This window comes from Rhinolophus sinicus, chromosome 2 (genome assembly GCF_057876585.1).
Source record: "Rhinolophus sinicus isolate RSI-liver-muscle chromosome 2, RSI-T2T, whole genome shotgun sequence".
Classification (NCBI taxonomy): Eukaryota; Metazoa; Chordata; class Mammalia; order Chiroptera; family Rhinolophidae; genus Rhinolophus; species Rhinolophus sinicus.
The window spans coordinates 151,819,422-151,836,463 of NC_142502.1; the positions used below are offsets into that span (position 1 = coordinate 151,819,422).

Here is a 17,042-nt window from a genome sequence, read left to right on the forward strand (position 1 = left end):
GTTTGTGTAAATGTAAACAGCGCACATTGCAAAACTGTATTTATGCTCTCTCTCAAAAAAAAAAATTGTTTTACATGCCCATTTTGTCCCAGGGAAATGGTCTTTATTTTCCCTTGAAATGAAGAGGAGTAACATTTGATTTTGCTGGAGAACTGCTAAAATTACTTTGATGGTTCCAGTCGTGCATAGCATGGAGATTTATGACAATATGTAATCTGTTTATTTGTCACCCAACTTGGATGAATTCCAAATGTTTCTTCTTAGTAGCTCTTGATTTTGTTTGGATTTTTTCAATGGCCAAATAGTCAGACAACATCTGAGTCACGTTTGCTCCAGTCAGGGAATACTAACATATTGAAAGACAGCTTTGGTTATTTAAAATCCTACTACATTCACTTGCAACTTTGAAGAGCATTCATGCCTTAGTGGACTGGATTTTAAAAAGGAGAAGAAGAAAACAGGAAAAAGAAAAAAAAGAAAAAAACAAGTTTGCGGCTCAAGTCCCTCCTTTGCTATTTGCTGCAGTGAGTTTGACTATTCCCTTTTGCTGGCGAAAGCACGCTTAACAGATCAAATCAAAACTGTCCGAAAAGGCTGTGTCTGCCTCACTCATGTTTAAAAGAAGGATTTCGTTCGCTTTCCTTCACACATCAAAGAAGTCACTCGGGGAGGAAATAAACCATAATTAGTCTTGAGCGATCGAGCAGACAGACCCCTTCCTCTGCTTTCTCCATTCCCGCCCCCAAGACCCTAGGCGCTACCGAGGCGCGGGCCACTGCAGCAGCTGCAGCGAGAGAACGTGCACGCCCGCGCTAGTCGCCAAGATCTGGGCGGCGGCGGGGCCGGTCCGGGGGCGCGCTTGCTCGGGAGCGCGCTCATGCAGCGGTTTTCTTCTCCCACAATCCAGAGGCTGCGGCGCGGGAGGGGCGGGGAGTCGGCGGAAGGATATGGGTGCGGAGGGAGCAGCGCTCTCTTTTCGACGGCGGGCTCGCGGCGCTGGTTGGACGGCGAGGCGAGGGGTGTGATGCGGCACTGCGGCTCTGAGGCCGTTACTCCGGCTCCTCCGGAGAGGGCAGAGGACTAGGCTGTAGCGCGGCGGTGGTTTTGTGCTAGGGCTTCCCAGAGGCGCACTGAAAAGGCTGGCGGGGCTCAGAAAACTGGGGGGTTAGGGACACACACATTCAAGCCCCCACCCCCCGGGAGGGGAAGGGGGCTGGAGGCGAGGCTTGAGGGCGGCGGAGGGATGGTGTCTGCTTGGGGGGAAGGGGCAAGCCCTGCCTGTCGTTGGTGAGGGGCTGCGGGCAGGGGAGGCTGCGGGCAGGGGAGGCTCCGCGGGTTGAAGCGGCTCCATGCCCACTGGTGGGTGGAACGTGTTGAGCGGAACGCGGAGGTCGAGCTTGGTGGCCGCTCGGAACACTATCTAACGTGGTATTTCATTTGGTCCAAGTTGGGATTAATTCATTGGAGGCAGCTTCGCTGGTCTGGCTCCTCCAGGAGCTGGGCAACCTTGACGGGCTTTTTGTCTTGCTGCTCCTGCCCCTTTTCCCTTCCTCCTCCTCCAGATGCCTTTTCTCTGCCCGGTACAGACATTTCTAGCGCAGGCTGCGGCTCGTGGCTGCTGTCGGAGCCACTTCTCGGAATTTCGGCTCGTTTCCCTCAGGGGTGTTTTTTGAGGAGGGAGAGTTTTTCTCCCCTCCACGATGGGATTTTCTCCCCGTGCCGAAATGGACTTCCACTGATTTCTACTTCTTCAACGTTTAGTGACCAATTCCCTAGGCGTATTTTTGTGGTTGTTCCTTTTTTCACATAAATTATCTGTAAAATGGAGAACGAGATCTTTACTCCCCTTCTGGAGCAGTTCATGACCAGCCCCTTGGTCACTTGGGTAAGTGGGGTGTTATTTATTGTATATTTTGCTGCATTATTTGTGCCTGCCGAGATGAAGGTGGACGTTCGTGTGATGATCGTTCTGTTCTAGGTTAAAACGTTTGGACCTCTGGCTGCAGGAAATGGAACCAACCTGGATGAATATGTGGCTTTGGTGGATGGGGTATTCCTGAACCAGGTCATGCTCCAAATGTAAGTGTTCTTTTCTTCTTTGCTAGGTATCTTGTTTTCTGTGAAAAATTACATACCGTGAACTTAACAGATTTTATGTTTTAAGCTCCTCATTTGGTTCTTTGGCCAGAAAAATTCAGGTGGTTTAACAATTGGATCTTGCAAAGAGTGGAAATCTTACATGTCCAGCTTGTTTATCACAAGCCAGTGATTATACCTGTTAAAATTGTGAAACTTTAATTTTTCATTCCACAAACCAGGTGTTGTCACTCATTGTCTTAAGTGCTGAAATTCGAACCACATTGTATTCTCTTTGATAATTTGGTAAAATGAGAGAATGAGAATAGTTTCCTATGGGGGGGGGAGCCTTTACTGTGAAGTTATGTGCATTTGATGTAGAAATGTTTCTTATTAACCTTTGTGTCTAAAAATAAATGGCTCAAAATTTGAAACTGGTGAAGTAATAACAGATTTCAGAAGAGAGGATTTCAAACAATAGTTTTGACTGGTGAGAAACTGTTGCTGTAGCAAGTAACTTAAATGCTTATGATATAAACCTGAGTAGATGATTTATTGTGTGAATTATTAGATTAATATTTGAGGGATCATTTTAAGGTATTAGAGCTAGTTTTGAAATGCAGGTAACTGAAATCTTGATGACAACTAGGTAATGATTTAGTAGGCAAATCTTTGTCTTTTATGTTTATGATATTGGGTTTGTATTAGTAGGAAGGTTTTTGAGATGGGAATTGAACATTGAAATCATATTGGTAAGCTGGATCAGTGAAATTAAAAACTCCATATTTATCATTGTAAGTATTGTATATATGCATTCCAAGTACATCAGGATAGGTTATCAAACTGAATATTACCATTGTGCTCAAAATAATGTGTAGTTAGCCTTATTTCTCTTGAATAGAATCTGATTACAAGCGTAGTTTGGATTTTTCAATTGCAAGACATTCTCATCTTTTACATATGTGAGAATTTAGTGCATTATTAATAAATGTTACTAGAGAATAAGTCTACTCTAATAGACTAATGACCTAAATAAACTATCAATTTTTGTATTATACATTGGAAATTATTTTTTGTTTTAGAGTTTTCTATTTAAAACAGGGTAGAAGTCAAATCCATAAATAATGTTCCTGTGGTAACTTCTCAGTTTGTGTGCTCAGAGAGATTTGTGTGCTGTTTTTCATGCGTATGTTGATCCTATAGGGAAGTATTATACGGCTGTAAGTTTTCCAGAAGTGTTTCATTTGTGTAGGCACCCAAAGAAATAACGTATGTTACCTAAAAATGTGTATATATATATATATTTTTTTTTTTTTTCCTTAAGAAAGATAAAAGGAATGTAGACAGTTATTTCCAGGGATAGTAAATATATCTTGGGCAGCTCTCTCATGGAACTATTTTTTATCTTTGAACTATTCCACTGTTTCCTAAGCAAAATGGTAGGATAATTAAATTGACTTCTATTTTAGGGAACACACATGACAGGAAGGGTAGCCATTATAGTAGATACTCAGAACTTGTTCCCCTAAGTCTCTTTTCTTGTTTGTTTTTAGACAGAAAATTTTGAATTTGTATGCTGAGCTCTAAAAATATAGGTGTGTTCACAAAAATAGGAAAATGCATTACTTTAGTTTCCACTTTAATGGTTTTTATTTGAATGATTCTTTTTCCAAAAAATATTTAGATTGTTTTTTGAATCCTGAATAGCTAACCGAGGTGCTAAAAACACTTTAGCTTGTTTCCACTTTAAGTACAGTGTATACTTAAAAATATCTATGTATATTTTGAAAGTTATGGTGTTCCAAAATAGTGGTTGCCCGGCTGTTTTTTGGGGAGGACTACATTCCAAACCTCAGATCTGCTTCTGTTTTCAGTTCCACCCCTCAGTTTCTTTAAAAGTTTTTTCAGTGTCCCAATTCTGCTCTGAATGACTTACATAAATTAAAGGAAAAGAAAATTAAGAAAAAAAGGAAGAAGTATGCTTTAGCTTTTTAAAAAATAATTTGCTAAAATAAGATCAACACAAATTAGTTTTAATGAATTATTTACCCGATAGGGTAACAAAGCATACATTGTTTTAAAAGCTATATTTTGCTACTTTTGAAATCATTAAGATTTCTGTTAAGCACTTTACTTAAATTAATGTTTGATTTAATGTGCTCTATTAAATTATCAGTTGAAATTAAATCCAGAAAGTTAATCTAAAAGTTAGCCTTAGCCTAAGTAATTTTTCTAGGTTACATTATCTAGGTTATAGAATTTATGAGTGAGAATCCTTGTAAATGAAACTGTTTTTCTTCATGTTTTCTGTGGTTTGAGTTCATTGAGCTTCTTGGATCTGTGAGTTTGTAGTTTTTATCAAATTTGAAAAAATTGTGGCCATTGTTCACACACACACACACAATTTATTTTTTGCACTCTTCCCCGCTTTTAGAAGTCCAATTACATGTATATCAGGCTGCTTGATGTTCACTGATGTTCTGTTCAATTTTTTTGTCTTTTCTGTTTCATTTGGATGACCTTGCCATGTCTCCAAGTTCATTAATCATTTTCTCTGTAATGTGTAATCTGCTATTAAACCATCCAGCATAATTTTTATTTCAGACGTTATAGTTTTATCTCTAGAAATGCAGTTTTTGTTAATATTTTTTATGTGAATTGCTTTCATGCTCTGTCTTTTCTCCAGCTTCTTGAACATGTAGAATTCAGATACAACTGGCTGATTATTCAGGTCTATAATTCTATCTGTGTCATTACTGGGTTGGTTTTGATTGATTTTTCTTCTTATTCTGGATTGTGTTTTCTTGCTCTTGCAGGCCTGATAATTTTTTGATTGGATACCAGATATTTGGAATTTTACCTTGTTGATGCTGGATATTTTTGTATGTCATTAAATATTCTTGAGCTTTGTTCTGGGATGCAGTTAAGTTGTAAAAAGTCTGATCTTTTCAGATCTTGTTTTTAAGTTGTGTGAGGAAGTACCACTTTGTTGCATTATCGAGGCAAAACCCTTCTGATAGTCTGGCTGGTGGGAACAGGAACTATTCCGGGACCTGCGTGAGCTTTGGGTGGTGTTCTCTCTAATCCTTTTTGGTGGTTCTTTCACTGTCCTTGGGTAGTTTCCTCACACAAATATATTGATAAGTACTCAGCGGAAGACTTGAGGAATACCCTCTACAGCTCTCCGGATCTGTCTGTGCAGCTCTCTCCTCGTAAGTACTCTGCCTTGTATATGATAGTCGCCTTGCTATCTCCAGACTAAGTTGTGTCTGCTCAACTCTGGGAGACCACTGTGCTCTACCTGGGTTCCCATCCCTATTCTATGGCCTAGAAGCGCTTCGAGGCAATAAGGTAGGGCAATTGTACCGCTCATCTTTTGTGTTTCCCGTCTACCAGGAATCTATTGTCCTTTGTTGCCTGATGTCCATTGTCTTGAAAAAACCCTTTCTATATTTTGTCTTTTTTTTTTCCCCCCAGTTGTTTCAGGCAGGAGGGTAAATTTGGTTCTTGTTATTCCATCTTGGCCAGAAGTAAAAATATGTTTACATTTGCCCTGCCAGTCTTGTATTCCTGCTTTCAGATGTGGCAGAAAATTTGGTTATAGGAGCCTTATGGTAGAATATTATTTTTATCTAAAGGTTTTATTGAGAGTGTGAATATTGATTAATTTAGTGACTAGATTTGCCATTTTGGGCCTAGAATCTGAAAGTAAAGAGTTGATTTCTTCATGCCAGTTCACTGTGCCTTATAATTTCAGTGTCTATTCACTGACATGGTATTCACTATATTCAGCGATAAATCTTGGATTTCATTAAGTAGCTCCTTGAATCAAAGAATCTCTCTAAGAGCTTGTGACATGGTGTCAGTCCTCTTTAACTGTTGAGAAGAGGAAGCTATTTAGAGATCTGGAATGATGGCCAGCTCTTCTGCATGCTGCAGGGCATTTTCCTACTTCAACCAAATGAATCTTTTTTCCTCAGTGCTAGTTATAGACAGGCCTTGGTGACAGTGAAGCAGAAATAATCATTTTCTGTTTGAGATGTCATACAGTTTGCTAACCAGTTTTGAATGTTACTTGCTGTGAATTTTTAAGGAATTTATGTTAGTTAATTTCATAATCTTAAAAATTTTAAAGTTTGCTATTCATATTACCTAAGCAGTTGAAAATATGGATATGTTAGGATTTTAAGTACTGAGAAAATTATTAGCATCAGAACAATATTTGAAATTATTCTATGATTCAGCCTCATTAGATGGCTATAGAGATCTATACGTGAAATACTTAGTAATTGTGATATACTTGTTAATGACTTTTCTTCTTATAGAATCTTGAGTTTGGAGGGACTTTAGAAATGATCTATGAAAATCATTCTTAATTAAACCCCTGACACATGGTCATCCAACTTCTGTTTAAGTATTTCCTGAGAAGCAGCTTCATAAAGTATACCCAAAGAAGCCATTTATCTAATAGAGGAAGTTGACGAGAAATGTTCAGTGCTTAAGTTTAAAAAGTAGATTTACTAGCTTTATTACTATAATAATCCTAAAGTAACTTATGAAATACACATGTTATCTTAGGAAGTGTAGCATTGACTAAATTTTGGTATGGTTAACTCTCAGGTTTTCTCATTGGACCTTATAGTTTTTGTTTAGATTTATTTTTGTTTGTTGATTCTTTAAAAATACACTCATAATGTAGTCAGAGTTGCTATCTTATTACCAAGTTTTGTAATTTACCTCCCAAATATTTCTCAAATATGTCCCTGACTCTTGAATTAATGCAGTAGCTCTGGAATGGTCTTCTTACTTTTGGGCTTGCCCCCTTCAACTGTCTTCTCATCTGTGATCATATGAAACTTTCTAGACCACTCCTGTCTTTAAAGTGGTTCAGTAGCGTCTGCCTTGAGAGTAACTACATTACTTAAGCATCCACACTCCTTTGAGATCCGGCAGCTACCTGATTCTCTGGTACCACTCACTCCTCAATGCATAGCCTAAGATTAAGTAAACTTAGTTCCCAAAGATAAGCTGTATTCTGATAGGTCTCTGTACCTTTTTATATATTTTCCCCTTCCCTAAAACACTCTTCACCTCTTCACTATTGTTCTTAACTGACTCCTGCATCACTCCTTCTCTGCCGTTCCCTGGCTCATCCTAGGCTTAGTACTCCTCCTCCTTGTGTTTCTGTAGGACCATATAGGTATCTGGGTGGTAGCATTTATCTCACTGTACTGTAGTTCTTGGTATGCTTGACTCTACTGACTAACCTGTGAATTTCTTGAAGCCAGGGACTTCTCTTTGCGTTTCTCTATTCCTAGCATAGTGCTTGACATACAGTAGGTTCTTGATATACTTCTGTTGTGTGAATGGATCATAGAAAGACTGTGGTAAAGTGGAATGAATTTGGGCTTTGAGTCAGACAGACTTTGGAGTCAGTTCTCGCTGTGCTGCTTATTAGTATGACCTTAAACAGTTTACCTAATAACTCCAAATCTCAGTTCCTACATCTCTAAGGTGGGAGATAATGTTTTCTTCTTGGAGTAGACATAGACATAATCTGTACTAAGGGAGGGCTGGTATCTATTTTCTGTTTTGTTGACCACGGTATCCCCATCTTTATTGTCTTATTTCTATTATTATAAGAATCATTTTTCCCTAGACTGCCCTTTCCCCTTTTTTGCCAAGCAAATTCCTACTCATCCTTTCACACTCTATGAAGTCCCTTGGCAAAGTTAATTGCTCTCTTGCCTATGATCCCATATCTAACTTTACCTCATTGTTAAAGCGATGTGACTACTAGACAGTGAACATTTAGAGGGTAGAGATTTTGTGTTATGTGTCACCAGCACCTAGCATGGAACCTGGCATGTATTACCACCACCCAGCATAGATTTGGTATGTCTTAAGTTTCCGGTAAATGTCAAAGGAATGGATGAAGACATTTTATAATTTTATTCATTTTCAGAAATTTAAGGACCTTTTCTAGTTTCTGTATTATAGAATTTAGTTTGTTTTGCTTTTTAGTTTGTTTTCTATTTCTTTTCTTTTGTTCTGTCTGTCCCCTTATTTGTTTTGATTACCTTTATTGGATAATGTCTTACTTGAGGTGAGACGGTAAGAACAAGTCATAGGCCATGGTTTTGTCTGGTATTTGAATACACAGTGCCTTCAGTTTGGTTTCCAGTAATTTTCCTGATGATGTCCAGCATGTTGATATTTTTGTTCACAGCCTTGTATTGCACTGATGTCTTCAAGAACCTACTGATTGTCTGATTCTCAGTACGACACACATCTAGTTAAGCTATAGAATATGATGAAATCTGGAGAAGAACAGGTGAACTTTGCTATATATGGGAGTATTTCTAAAATTTTTAACTGAAATTTCTTTCTGTAATGTGTATTAATTATTATGGGAAACTAGTCGTCATGGGACAGATGGAAAGACCAATTCTTAACTATACTCTTTCAGAAGAACACCAGTTGACCTTCTTTTAGGACTTATGAAATGCGTTGGTACCACTCTTAAGCATAAAGTTTAAATATTTCAAAATAAGTATTTGAGAATTTAATTTACATTGAGATGTCTGTCTAATATTTCAATTTAGTTATTAGTAAACTAGCTTATTTTGGTATAGAGGAAAAACAGATGGACTTGAATCCTGGATCAGTCACGTAATGTATTATTTAACTAATTATTGAAATTAGAAAATGACCTTAATATTCTCTTTATTCCTGATTTTATTCCTGTATTACTTTAGCTCTGTTTTGCTAGTTAAGTAATTAATAAAACTACGCTGAAAAGTCATAAACTTTATTCTGAGTGAGAAGAGCCCTGCCTCTAGTATTGGTGAGACCCAGGGTAAGCTTTTATTTATCACAATAGGCCTAAAATTTAAAGGTTCTCTCTAAACCAGGCTAACAAATTGTTAAATATGTTCTGGTCTTTTATCTTGATAAATATAGCTTCATAATGGCTTGAAGGAAAGATGCAAATTTAGAATTTGTGGAATTTAGAATTCATAAGTCCCAGTTTCATGTCAGAGTGTGGTGGAGCCCCACCTCCTCGTCATCCCTGGCTCTGTTGGTGCCGCACAGAGATTCCATGTGGACATCCTGTGTGCGTGCCCCCGGGCCAAGCTCTTGTATCCCCTCCTCCAAACAGCTGCTTCTTAGTCCAGCAGTGTACACATCTGTAGCATAGTCCATCCTCAGGACAATAGGCCTGGGAAAGAGGCCTGTGCAGCCCCTGAAATTGGGTTAGAGGTATTTGGGCAAGAAATTCCAGAGTTCTTGGTAATTGTATCATCTAGAAGAGGGAGATATCAGTTGACCTTCAGTGCCCTTGGAGCTGCTAGGCGGAAGCAGCCTAGGGTGAAGGCTGCACTGTGAAGGCCCCAGGTGGTGGCCAAGCCCAGTGCCCCTCACCTGCCTGGTGACAGGTGGCCCGTCCTATGTGCCCCTTGGACTGACCAAGCTGTAGGCAGGCCTCACTGTCCTGATTTCTTTCCCATAAGATGGGATGACAGCCCCCACCCCACCCCTGCCAGCCTTTTGAGTCCGGCGTCCCGAGGTTTGAGGTTGGGGGCTTGTCTATCTTCAAACTAGGGGACACCCAGGTGGTGGGGGGCTCAGTGCCACCTCGCCCTGCTTCCCTGAGGCTGTGGGGATAGTGGAGGACAACCCATCTACAGGAAGATGGCCACAAAGTAGTGTCCTGGCCACTGTCCTTGCTCACTGTGGGGACGGCTGGGTCCCTTGGACTCTCTAAGTGACCCCAGACACCCTGATTCTAGAGCAAGTTTATCAGCTTTGAGGGCTACCATAGGGGCTGTTAGGAGTCACCTGACAGCCAGGGATGGGGGCCAGGCTCCTGCCCCTGGGCCCCAGGGTCCCCACACCTGAGAACCAGCCCTCCCAGCGCAGTTTGTGGAACTTCGGGCTCTGGGCTATGGGGAGCCAGGCATGCGGGGCCGCGGGACTCAGACCTTTGGGAGGAGGCGCTTTAATGGCAGAGCCCACCCTTCACTTGGCCTTCCCTGGGCAGCCACAGCCTCCATGGCCTTCCGGACGGTCCCCTTGTCACCCAGGAACTGCATAGGCTTGGTGGGCTTTAATCCCTCGTGCATCTCAAACAAGATGGGGATGCCCGTGGGCAGGTTGAATCCTTGAAACTCAAATAATGGGGAAGGAAGAGGACTAATAATTGTAATTCCTTGTTTTAGCATAATCCTTGTATTAAAAATCAAACTCTGGGAAGATCTCAGTAGTGTTTTAGGAAAGTTTTTATATGGTATATTCTTTATGTTTTTACTTTCCTAGTGATCGCTGGGAAAAAAATTGAAGTTTACATTATTAATGACAGCATGACTGTCCTTTGCCTGGGTGGTAAAGGACCTAGGGAAATGGTTTGGTTTTAGGTGTTGGGTCCTGGTCCAAAGTTGTGGAGGATGAAAAGTTGTGGAGAATGACCAGTGGAGGCAATATTCCAATCCGTTTTTGCCAAAACTGGTTAAAAAAAGTCACAGTAAAATTTCAGTAAATTTGAAATTTACAGTAAATCACAGTAAAATTTCAGTTAATTTGAATGTTGAGGGAAAATGGAGTGTTGTTTTCTCATAATTGAAGGCTAACTTTTTTCCGACTCTTTGTTTAAAATCTTTGCAAATGAATTAAATTACATTTCCACTTTTATAAAAGGAATATACATTTGATGATTCAGAATCTTGTAGTGTCTCATTTTATTATTTTAAACTTAAGTATTTATGTTAAGTATTGAATGTGTGTAACTAACTAAGATGAATCTGTAGTAAATGGCAAATGATCCCCAGCATGTATTTGGAAACAAATTATCTGGTTATTGGCTTGTTGTTTTTCCTTTCTTTAATTTGTATGAATTTTATATGTTCCTTTTGAGGGAGGGAGGGAGGGAGGGGTTGAGGGAGGGAAGGAGAGAGAGAGAGCTAGATTAGGGAGCGCTACTGTTTAGAAGTTAGTTAGAAGTTAGATTTGGCCTTCTAAAGATGTGGATTGTCAAGGAAACCTAAATAGGGGGGAAGTTAGATTTGATTTAAACCTTGAAGAGTGATTGGACTTGAGTGGCCAAAAATGAGGAAAGTAGGGTATTTTAAGTTAGGGAAGCAGCTTGAGGAAAAATTGTATTTATGATTTGGGAGATGATGAGGGGACTATCCTTAGTAGAGGATCTAAGTTGGGAAATAATAGAATATAAAGTTACTTAAGCACAGTAGGCCAGATTATGAGAAATTTGGAGATTAGCTAGTATAATGTAGGCTGCATATGGCGGGCACAGGGGAGCCATTTAAAATTCCTTATTAGGGAATTAAAAGTATTAAGAAAATTATTTTGGTATTAGTTTGCAGAATAGATTGAGTATGGAATTCATTTGTCATCTAATGTTTATTGAGCATGTACTATGTTCATTATTTTAAGTACTGAGAATATATCAGTGAGTCGGTGAAACTGGTATTAGTGTTTGGAGCAAAGGTGAGGAATAGGCAGAGACAAGTAAGGAAGATAGATAAACAAGTGATGGATAGTCATCTCTGCTTACTATGGTGAGGTTTTAGATTAGGGTGGGCTCTATGATTGGAGAAGGAGCAAATTGAAGAACTAGTGCAAAAGAATGGATGGAATTCTAGATATACCATATTTTGCCGTGTATAATGTGCACCCACATTTTTGGCCCAAACTTTCAGGGGGAAAAAAAACTTTGGTTTTAATTTTTTAATTCAAATTTTTATTAGTTTACATTTAAGTACTTGTTTTTTGTATTATAAAGGAATTTTAGCATTTATTTTTTAACATATTTTGGTACAAGAAATTTTATATAATAATTACTAATAACAAGAACAGATATAAGGTACAAGAAATTTTATGTACTGGTAACAAATTTATGATATTTACTCATGATAGAAGGCCAAGAACTCCTCATTACAAGTTGGTCTTAAGTTCAAGAAAACATTATACATTTAAATGTATAATATAGCAGTTTTTGACAATGATGCCAAATTTTATATGAGAAACATTTCAGTTACTATGTATTTGTGCTCTTGTTTAAATTCTGATTTCTATTAGATAGTGTATATTTCTTTATCAAAGAAAATTTATTTAGTAAAATAGTTTTGAGGATGTTATTACAATTCTTTTGGGCTATTGGAATGTTTCAAAGTCTACATTTATAGAGTATGACTTATCTAAGAGATTTAACAATTCCCAGAAAACTAAGTTGCATTTTAACTAATCAATTGTTAAAATTTAGACATCTTTGTGTCATACTTCTATTATTTGGGTTCAGAGTTTCATCTTAGTAATAGAATGAGCTCAAAGCAGTATTACAGAGTTTGGTCAGTGTTGTGCTCAATGAATTTTTCTCTTTTTCTGGGACTATTCATACAATTACTAGAGTTATTTACCCCAGAAGAAAATCCCAGTCTTCTTTGCATACTTCTCCAGAGATTTCGTTATTGTTTGTTTGTTTTAAATTCTACAATGTAGAAATGTAGTCCAGTGTTCACTGAATATTGCACATTTCTTCTGAACCTCCCATTATCCATCAACTTTGCTGTTCACAGCTATTTTCAAAATATTCTAAATCTTAGGTCATTTATTCCTCTGTCTTTTAAAAACTAGTGACCCATTTTATTAAATTGGAAGTCCCCCGAACTGTTTATTTCTCTCGGGCCATTTGTAGATCATGCTGCACATTTCTGTAGTTTGTCTATTAATGATTCTTTACCTCCCTATATGCCTTTTCTGTATCTTGGTTTTCAGTTCATCACATTTTTTTTAGTACTACACTTTTTTGTATGTGTGCTGTTTTTTTCCTTTTATTGTACTTCTTTTTATTGTATGTATTTCTTTCATTTCCACCTGTTACTTAGTGTTTTTTAAAATAGGGATCTATTATTTTGCCTTTAATTGGCGGGCTTAAAATGAAGTTAGCTTGTGAGCCTCTTGGTTCACTTTTTATGGCACTAAAAAGGGCAAATTAAACCAGTACTGTGGTAATCTTATTCTGCTCTTAATCGAATTCATATTTTTAGAGATATCCTATATGGAGACATTTTTTTTTAATATGAGAGAAACTGATGATGAAAAAGGTTTTTCCTATTGAATTTAAAAATTTCTTGAGGTAAGTTTCTATGACTGTATATGATAGTTCATTAGTTAGAAGAGATTATACTTTGGAAAATAATTTCTAAAGTTCTTCATTTTAGAAGTCTTCATTGCTTCTCAAAAATGTCAATGGTACTTGTCACCGATAATTACTCAAGTGAACTATTTAAATTACCCTAGGAATGTTTATGGACTTCAAGTTAGGAATCCTTCCTCTATTGAATTGATAGTATTGGACTGAAAGCCATAAATCTGTCTTGGATTATGGAAAATACCTAGTTATATATCATCTCAGTTTGTGTCTCTGGGACTGACTGAGTCTGGAGCTAATATTGCCTTACAATACTGACTAAAACAAACCTGTGACCCTATTTTAAGGATTAAGGACAATGGGTGAAAGTTCTATTACAGATCAGCGTTGCCCATTGGTGCTATAAACAATTTTTGATTCAGTTACTGGCCATGTTGTTGACCTGTGTATGAATGAAGGTTTTATTACTTTATGAAGGTACTGATTAGTGTAATATTAAGTACTCAGGTCTCCACACCGAGAACAGGAATTGATTTGCCTCATACAGTGGTTCTCCAAGTGACATGAACAGACCACTAGGGATCTGGTTGTCTTGCTGGTCAAAATTATTTTCATTTGCCTTTTTTGGCCTGTGTTGTAAAAGCATTGATGGTGCAAAAGCAAAGGAGGGTAAAACTGCTGACCCCAAATTGTGGTACCAAGTGGTACTGGTAGTCATTGTATTCTTCACACTATGAACTTGCAGTTAAAAAGAAATCCAGTTTCACTGAAAAATATTCTTGATGAAGCAGTAAAAGTTACTTTATTGAGTCTTGACCATTTGAGTACATATCTTTTAACATTCTGTAGGACAAAATGGGAAGTATGCATTAAACACTTCTGTTGCATAATGAAGTATGAAGATTATCTCAAGGAAAAGTACTCATGATTTTTTGAGTTGCAAGTTAAACAAGTCTCTATTTTGTGGAACTCTATTTTTATTTGAAAAAAACGACTGACAAACTATAGTTATTCAGACTTCAAGTATTGGGCAGAGACTTTTTCAAAAATGAACAAAGTGAGCCTGTCACTCAATTGATAATATTGATTGTGTTGTCAGTGATAAAATTTGAATTATAGAAAACATGAGCTTAGTAGCTTTTCTCAGTATTTAAAAACTTCTCTGACGAGACTATTAAAATACTCTTTTTCTGATTGTATATTTGTCAATTTTCTTCATGTACTCGGAGCAAAATAGTGTATCACTGCACATTGAATGCAGAAGCTGATTTAAGAATCCATATGTCCTTTATTAAGCCAAACATTAAAGAGATTTATTCAGTTGTAAAAGAATGTCACTCCCCACTAAATTTTTTTGTTTTTGGAAAAAATGGTTATTTATCATAAAGATGCTCTTCACATTAACATGCAATGAATTTGTTTTTTTAGGTGGATGAGTAAATTATTTTTTAATTCTTAATTTTAATTTCTAATATAGTAAGTATATATAGATGTAACTCACATAACCAAAAGCTATTTGGAGTCCTCTGTAATTTTTAAGTGTAAGAACGGGTTCTCAGACCAAAAATGTAGAAAACTGTTAGCCTAATAGTTGAAGTCTTCATGTGGGCTCATTGTAAAAAGTAAAGAGTAGATATTCAGTCATTTTATCTAATTCGGATAACATCAAAGTTAAGTATATGTATGGTATTGTGTTTTTATTATTTTTGTGTCCATTTGTAACTTTTAAATCAAAACATTAGTTCTGTTAAATCAAAACATGAGTTCTGTTTGTTAAATCAGTGAATATCATGCTGTACTGCTAGCTCAGTCTTCGGCTAACTAAAAGGTGTTGTAGATATTTCTTCAACTTTTGAAGAGGTAACTTAATGTATCTTAAATGATGAAAAAGTACATGAAGGGAACTGTGTCCATGAGCTCTGTGTGGTCATTATGTGTCACCTATCCAAGAATGACTGTTCAGTCACTGAGAAGATCAAATTCGTTAATATATGTGAAAATATTCTGTAGATACATAAGATTATATTAATATTCGGTTTTATTGTTTGGCCATCATGCACAATGATTGAGTTTGTGAGAAAGAGCAGAAATTAAGGTAAAGGGATACTTTCTGTTTTAAAAAAACCCCACTTATTTCCCTGATTATTGTTAAGGCTAACATAGTTACCGTACTAGTTGGATAACCCTAAATTGTGATGATATATACCCAGTTAATTATTTTCCATAAAGCAGTTGTTCTGGTATATGCACATTTGAAGTTAGATATGCAAATAACTTAGTTATTTCCAGTGTTTCACAGTGACATGCAAATGTTATGTAATTATGTTTTGCCATATAAACTATCTCAAAAATTAAAAAATCCTGCATAACAACTAGTTTTAAATTAGAGTAGCGTGATCAAAAACATGAACACATGTAGTTGTTAAGCACCAACACTAAACAGATGGTCCAAGAGGATACATAACAGCTTTACAGTCAGGGTAGAAGACCAGAAAGCCATTAAAACTATCAGATTTCTGTTTCTCATAGATATTAGTCAATGAATAAGTAAAGACATAATCCTTGGTTATACAGGGACCAAATTTTAGAATATTAGTGTTATAGAATTGCTAATTTTCCCTTCATCTTTTACCCTGATTTAAAAATTATACAGTGGTAGATAATATTATTGCCTGTTTATCGAAATGAATGCATCTTGTCATAAGTAGGTCATTGATAAATGTGAAATTGCTTGAGGCCCTCTTTTGCTGCCATGTTGCGTTTAACTTCTGGCTGGAGAGATTTGAGCTATATTGCTAGGCTATTTGCCTCTAGAGCATTTTCAATTTTTATCTTATAAAAGAAAATGGTTGATTTGCGATTATGTTGGTTTGGAAATAGCTGTGTGTGATTAAAAAGGTACTTGCTCATATATCACATTTGTATCATTCAATAGCTCATCATTTATTTTAAATAAAGGCCATTCCAAAGATAAATTCTTTTTTTTTTAAAGGTATATTTTCAAAGGGAACTTAATCAAAACTTCATTAATTATGTCTCTGTCTATTCTGAATTAATCTTTTTTTAGCATTTTAAGTATTAAACATGAAGGAAAGACAGAATATTTCAAATATTTAATAGACTACAATTTCTTTTTAGAGAATTCTGGAGTCATACTGTACCTAGTTTGTTTAAATTACTGATAGGACTGTGACTTTTATTGTATAAAGAAATAAACCTTAAATTACACGTGGAAATGGAGTGCTTTCTCTCTTTACATAGAATGTATACCTTTTATAGAAGTGACTTTATATTTTATTTTCTTATGTTTATGCATAGTCTCACACATGTTTTATGACTGAACCTCTAGCATTGAATCCTACATATATAGCCTCATTAAATGTGCTTCAGCTAAGTAACAGTCAGATGCAATTACTTATTTTTTCCCTAGAAGTAAATTAAATGGCCAGGCTTCATAAAACAGTGTTTTTTTTTTGTGGATATTTTTTTCCTCTTTAAAAAATATTTTACGTGGTTAAAAGAATTGTTTAATACCAAAAGGTTCATAGTGAAGAACAACAGTCCCCTGTTCTAACCTTATTCATATGTCCATTCTGTTGCCCAGAGTAAAAACTTTTAACTTTTTTTTCTTTTTAGCAATTTCTTCTGTCATTTGGCCCCAAATACTACAGTGATAATATGCCTACCCTAGTATTTCTTGATTTATCCCTTTAGACAGTATCTATTGACTTCCTAATAATGGTAGCTGAGTTTTTAGCCCCATCTCTATTTCTTCTTACTTTATTTTTCTAATATATTT

The 17,042-nt window shown here is 36.8% G+C and overlaps 1 protein-coding gene across 5 annotated transcripts in view; it reads left to right on the forward strand.

Annotated features, from left to right (window-relative positions):
* Positions 1 to 978: 978 nt before the first annotated feature.
* Positions 979 to 17,042, forward strand: part of CCDC88A (coiled-coil and HOOK domain protein 88A) — a 117,227-nt gene continuing 101,163 nt past the window's right edge. For 2 of the 5 annotated variants that reach the window (XM_074331998.2, XM_088796161.1), the window contains exons 1-2: positions 980 to 1,885; positions 1,979 to 2,079. In XM_074331998.2, coding sequence (XP_074188099.2) covers positions 1,823 to 1,885; positions 1,979 to 2,079 — 164 coding nt within the window. In that variant the 5' untranslated portion in view covers positions 980 to 1,822. Of the gene's footprint in view, positions 1,886 to 1,978; positions 2,080 to 17,042 lie in introns of all 5 variants that reach the window. The other 3 variants (XM_019719686.3, XM_019719699.3, XM_088796160.1) reach the window with 2 other exon arrangements.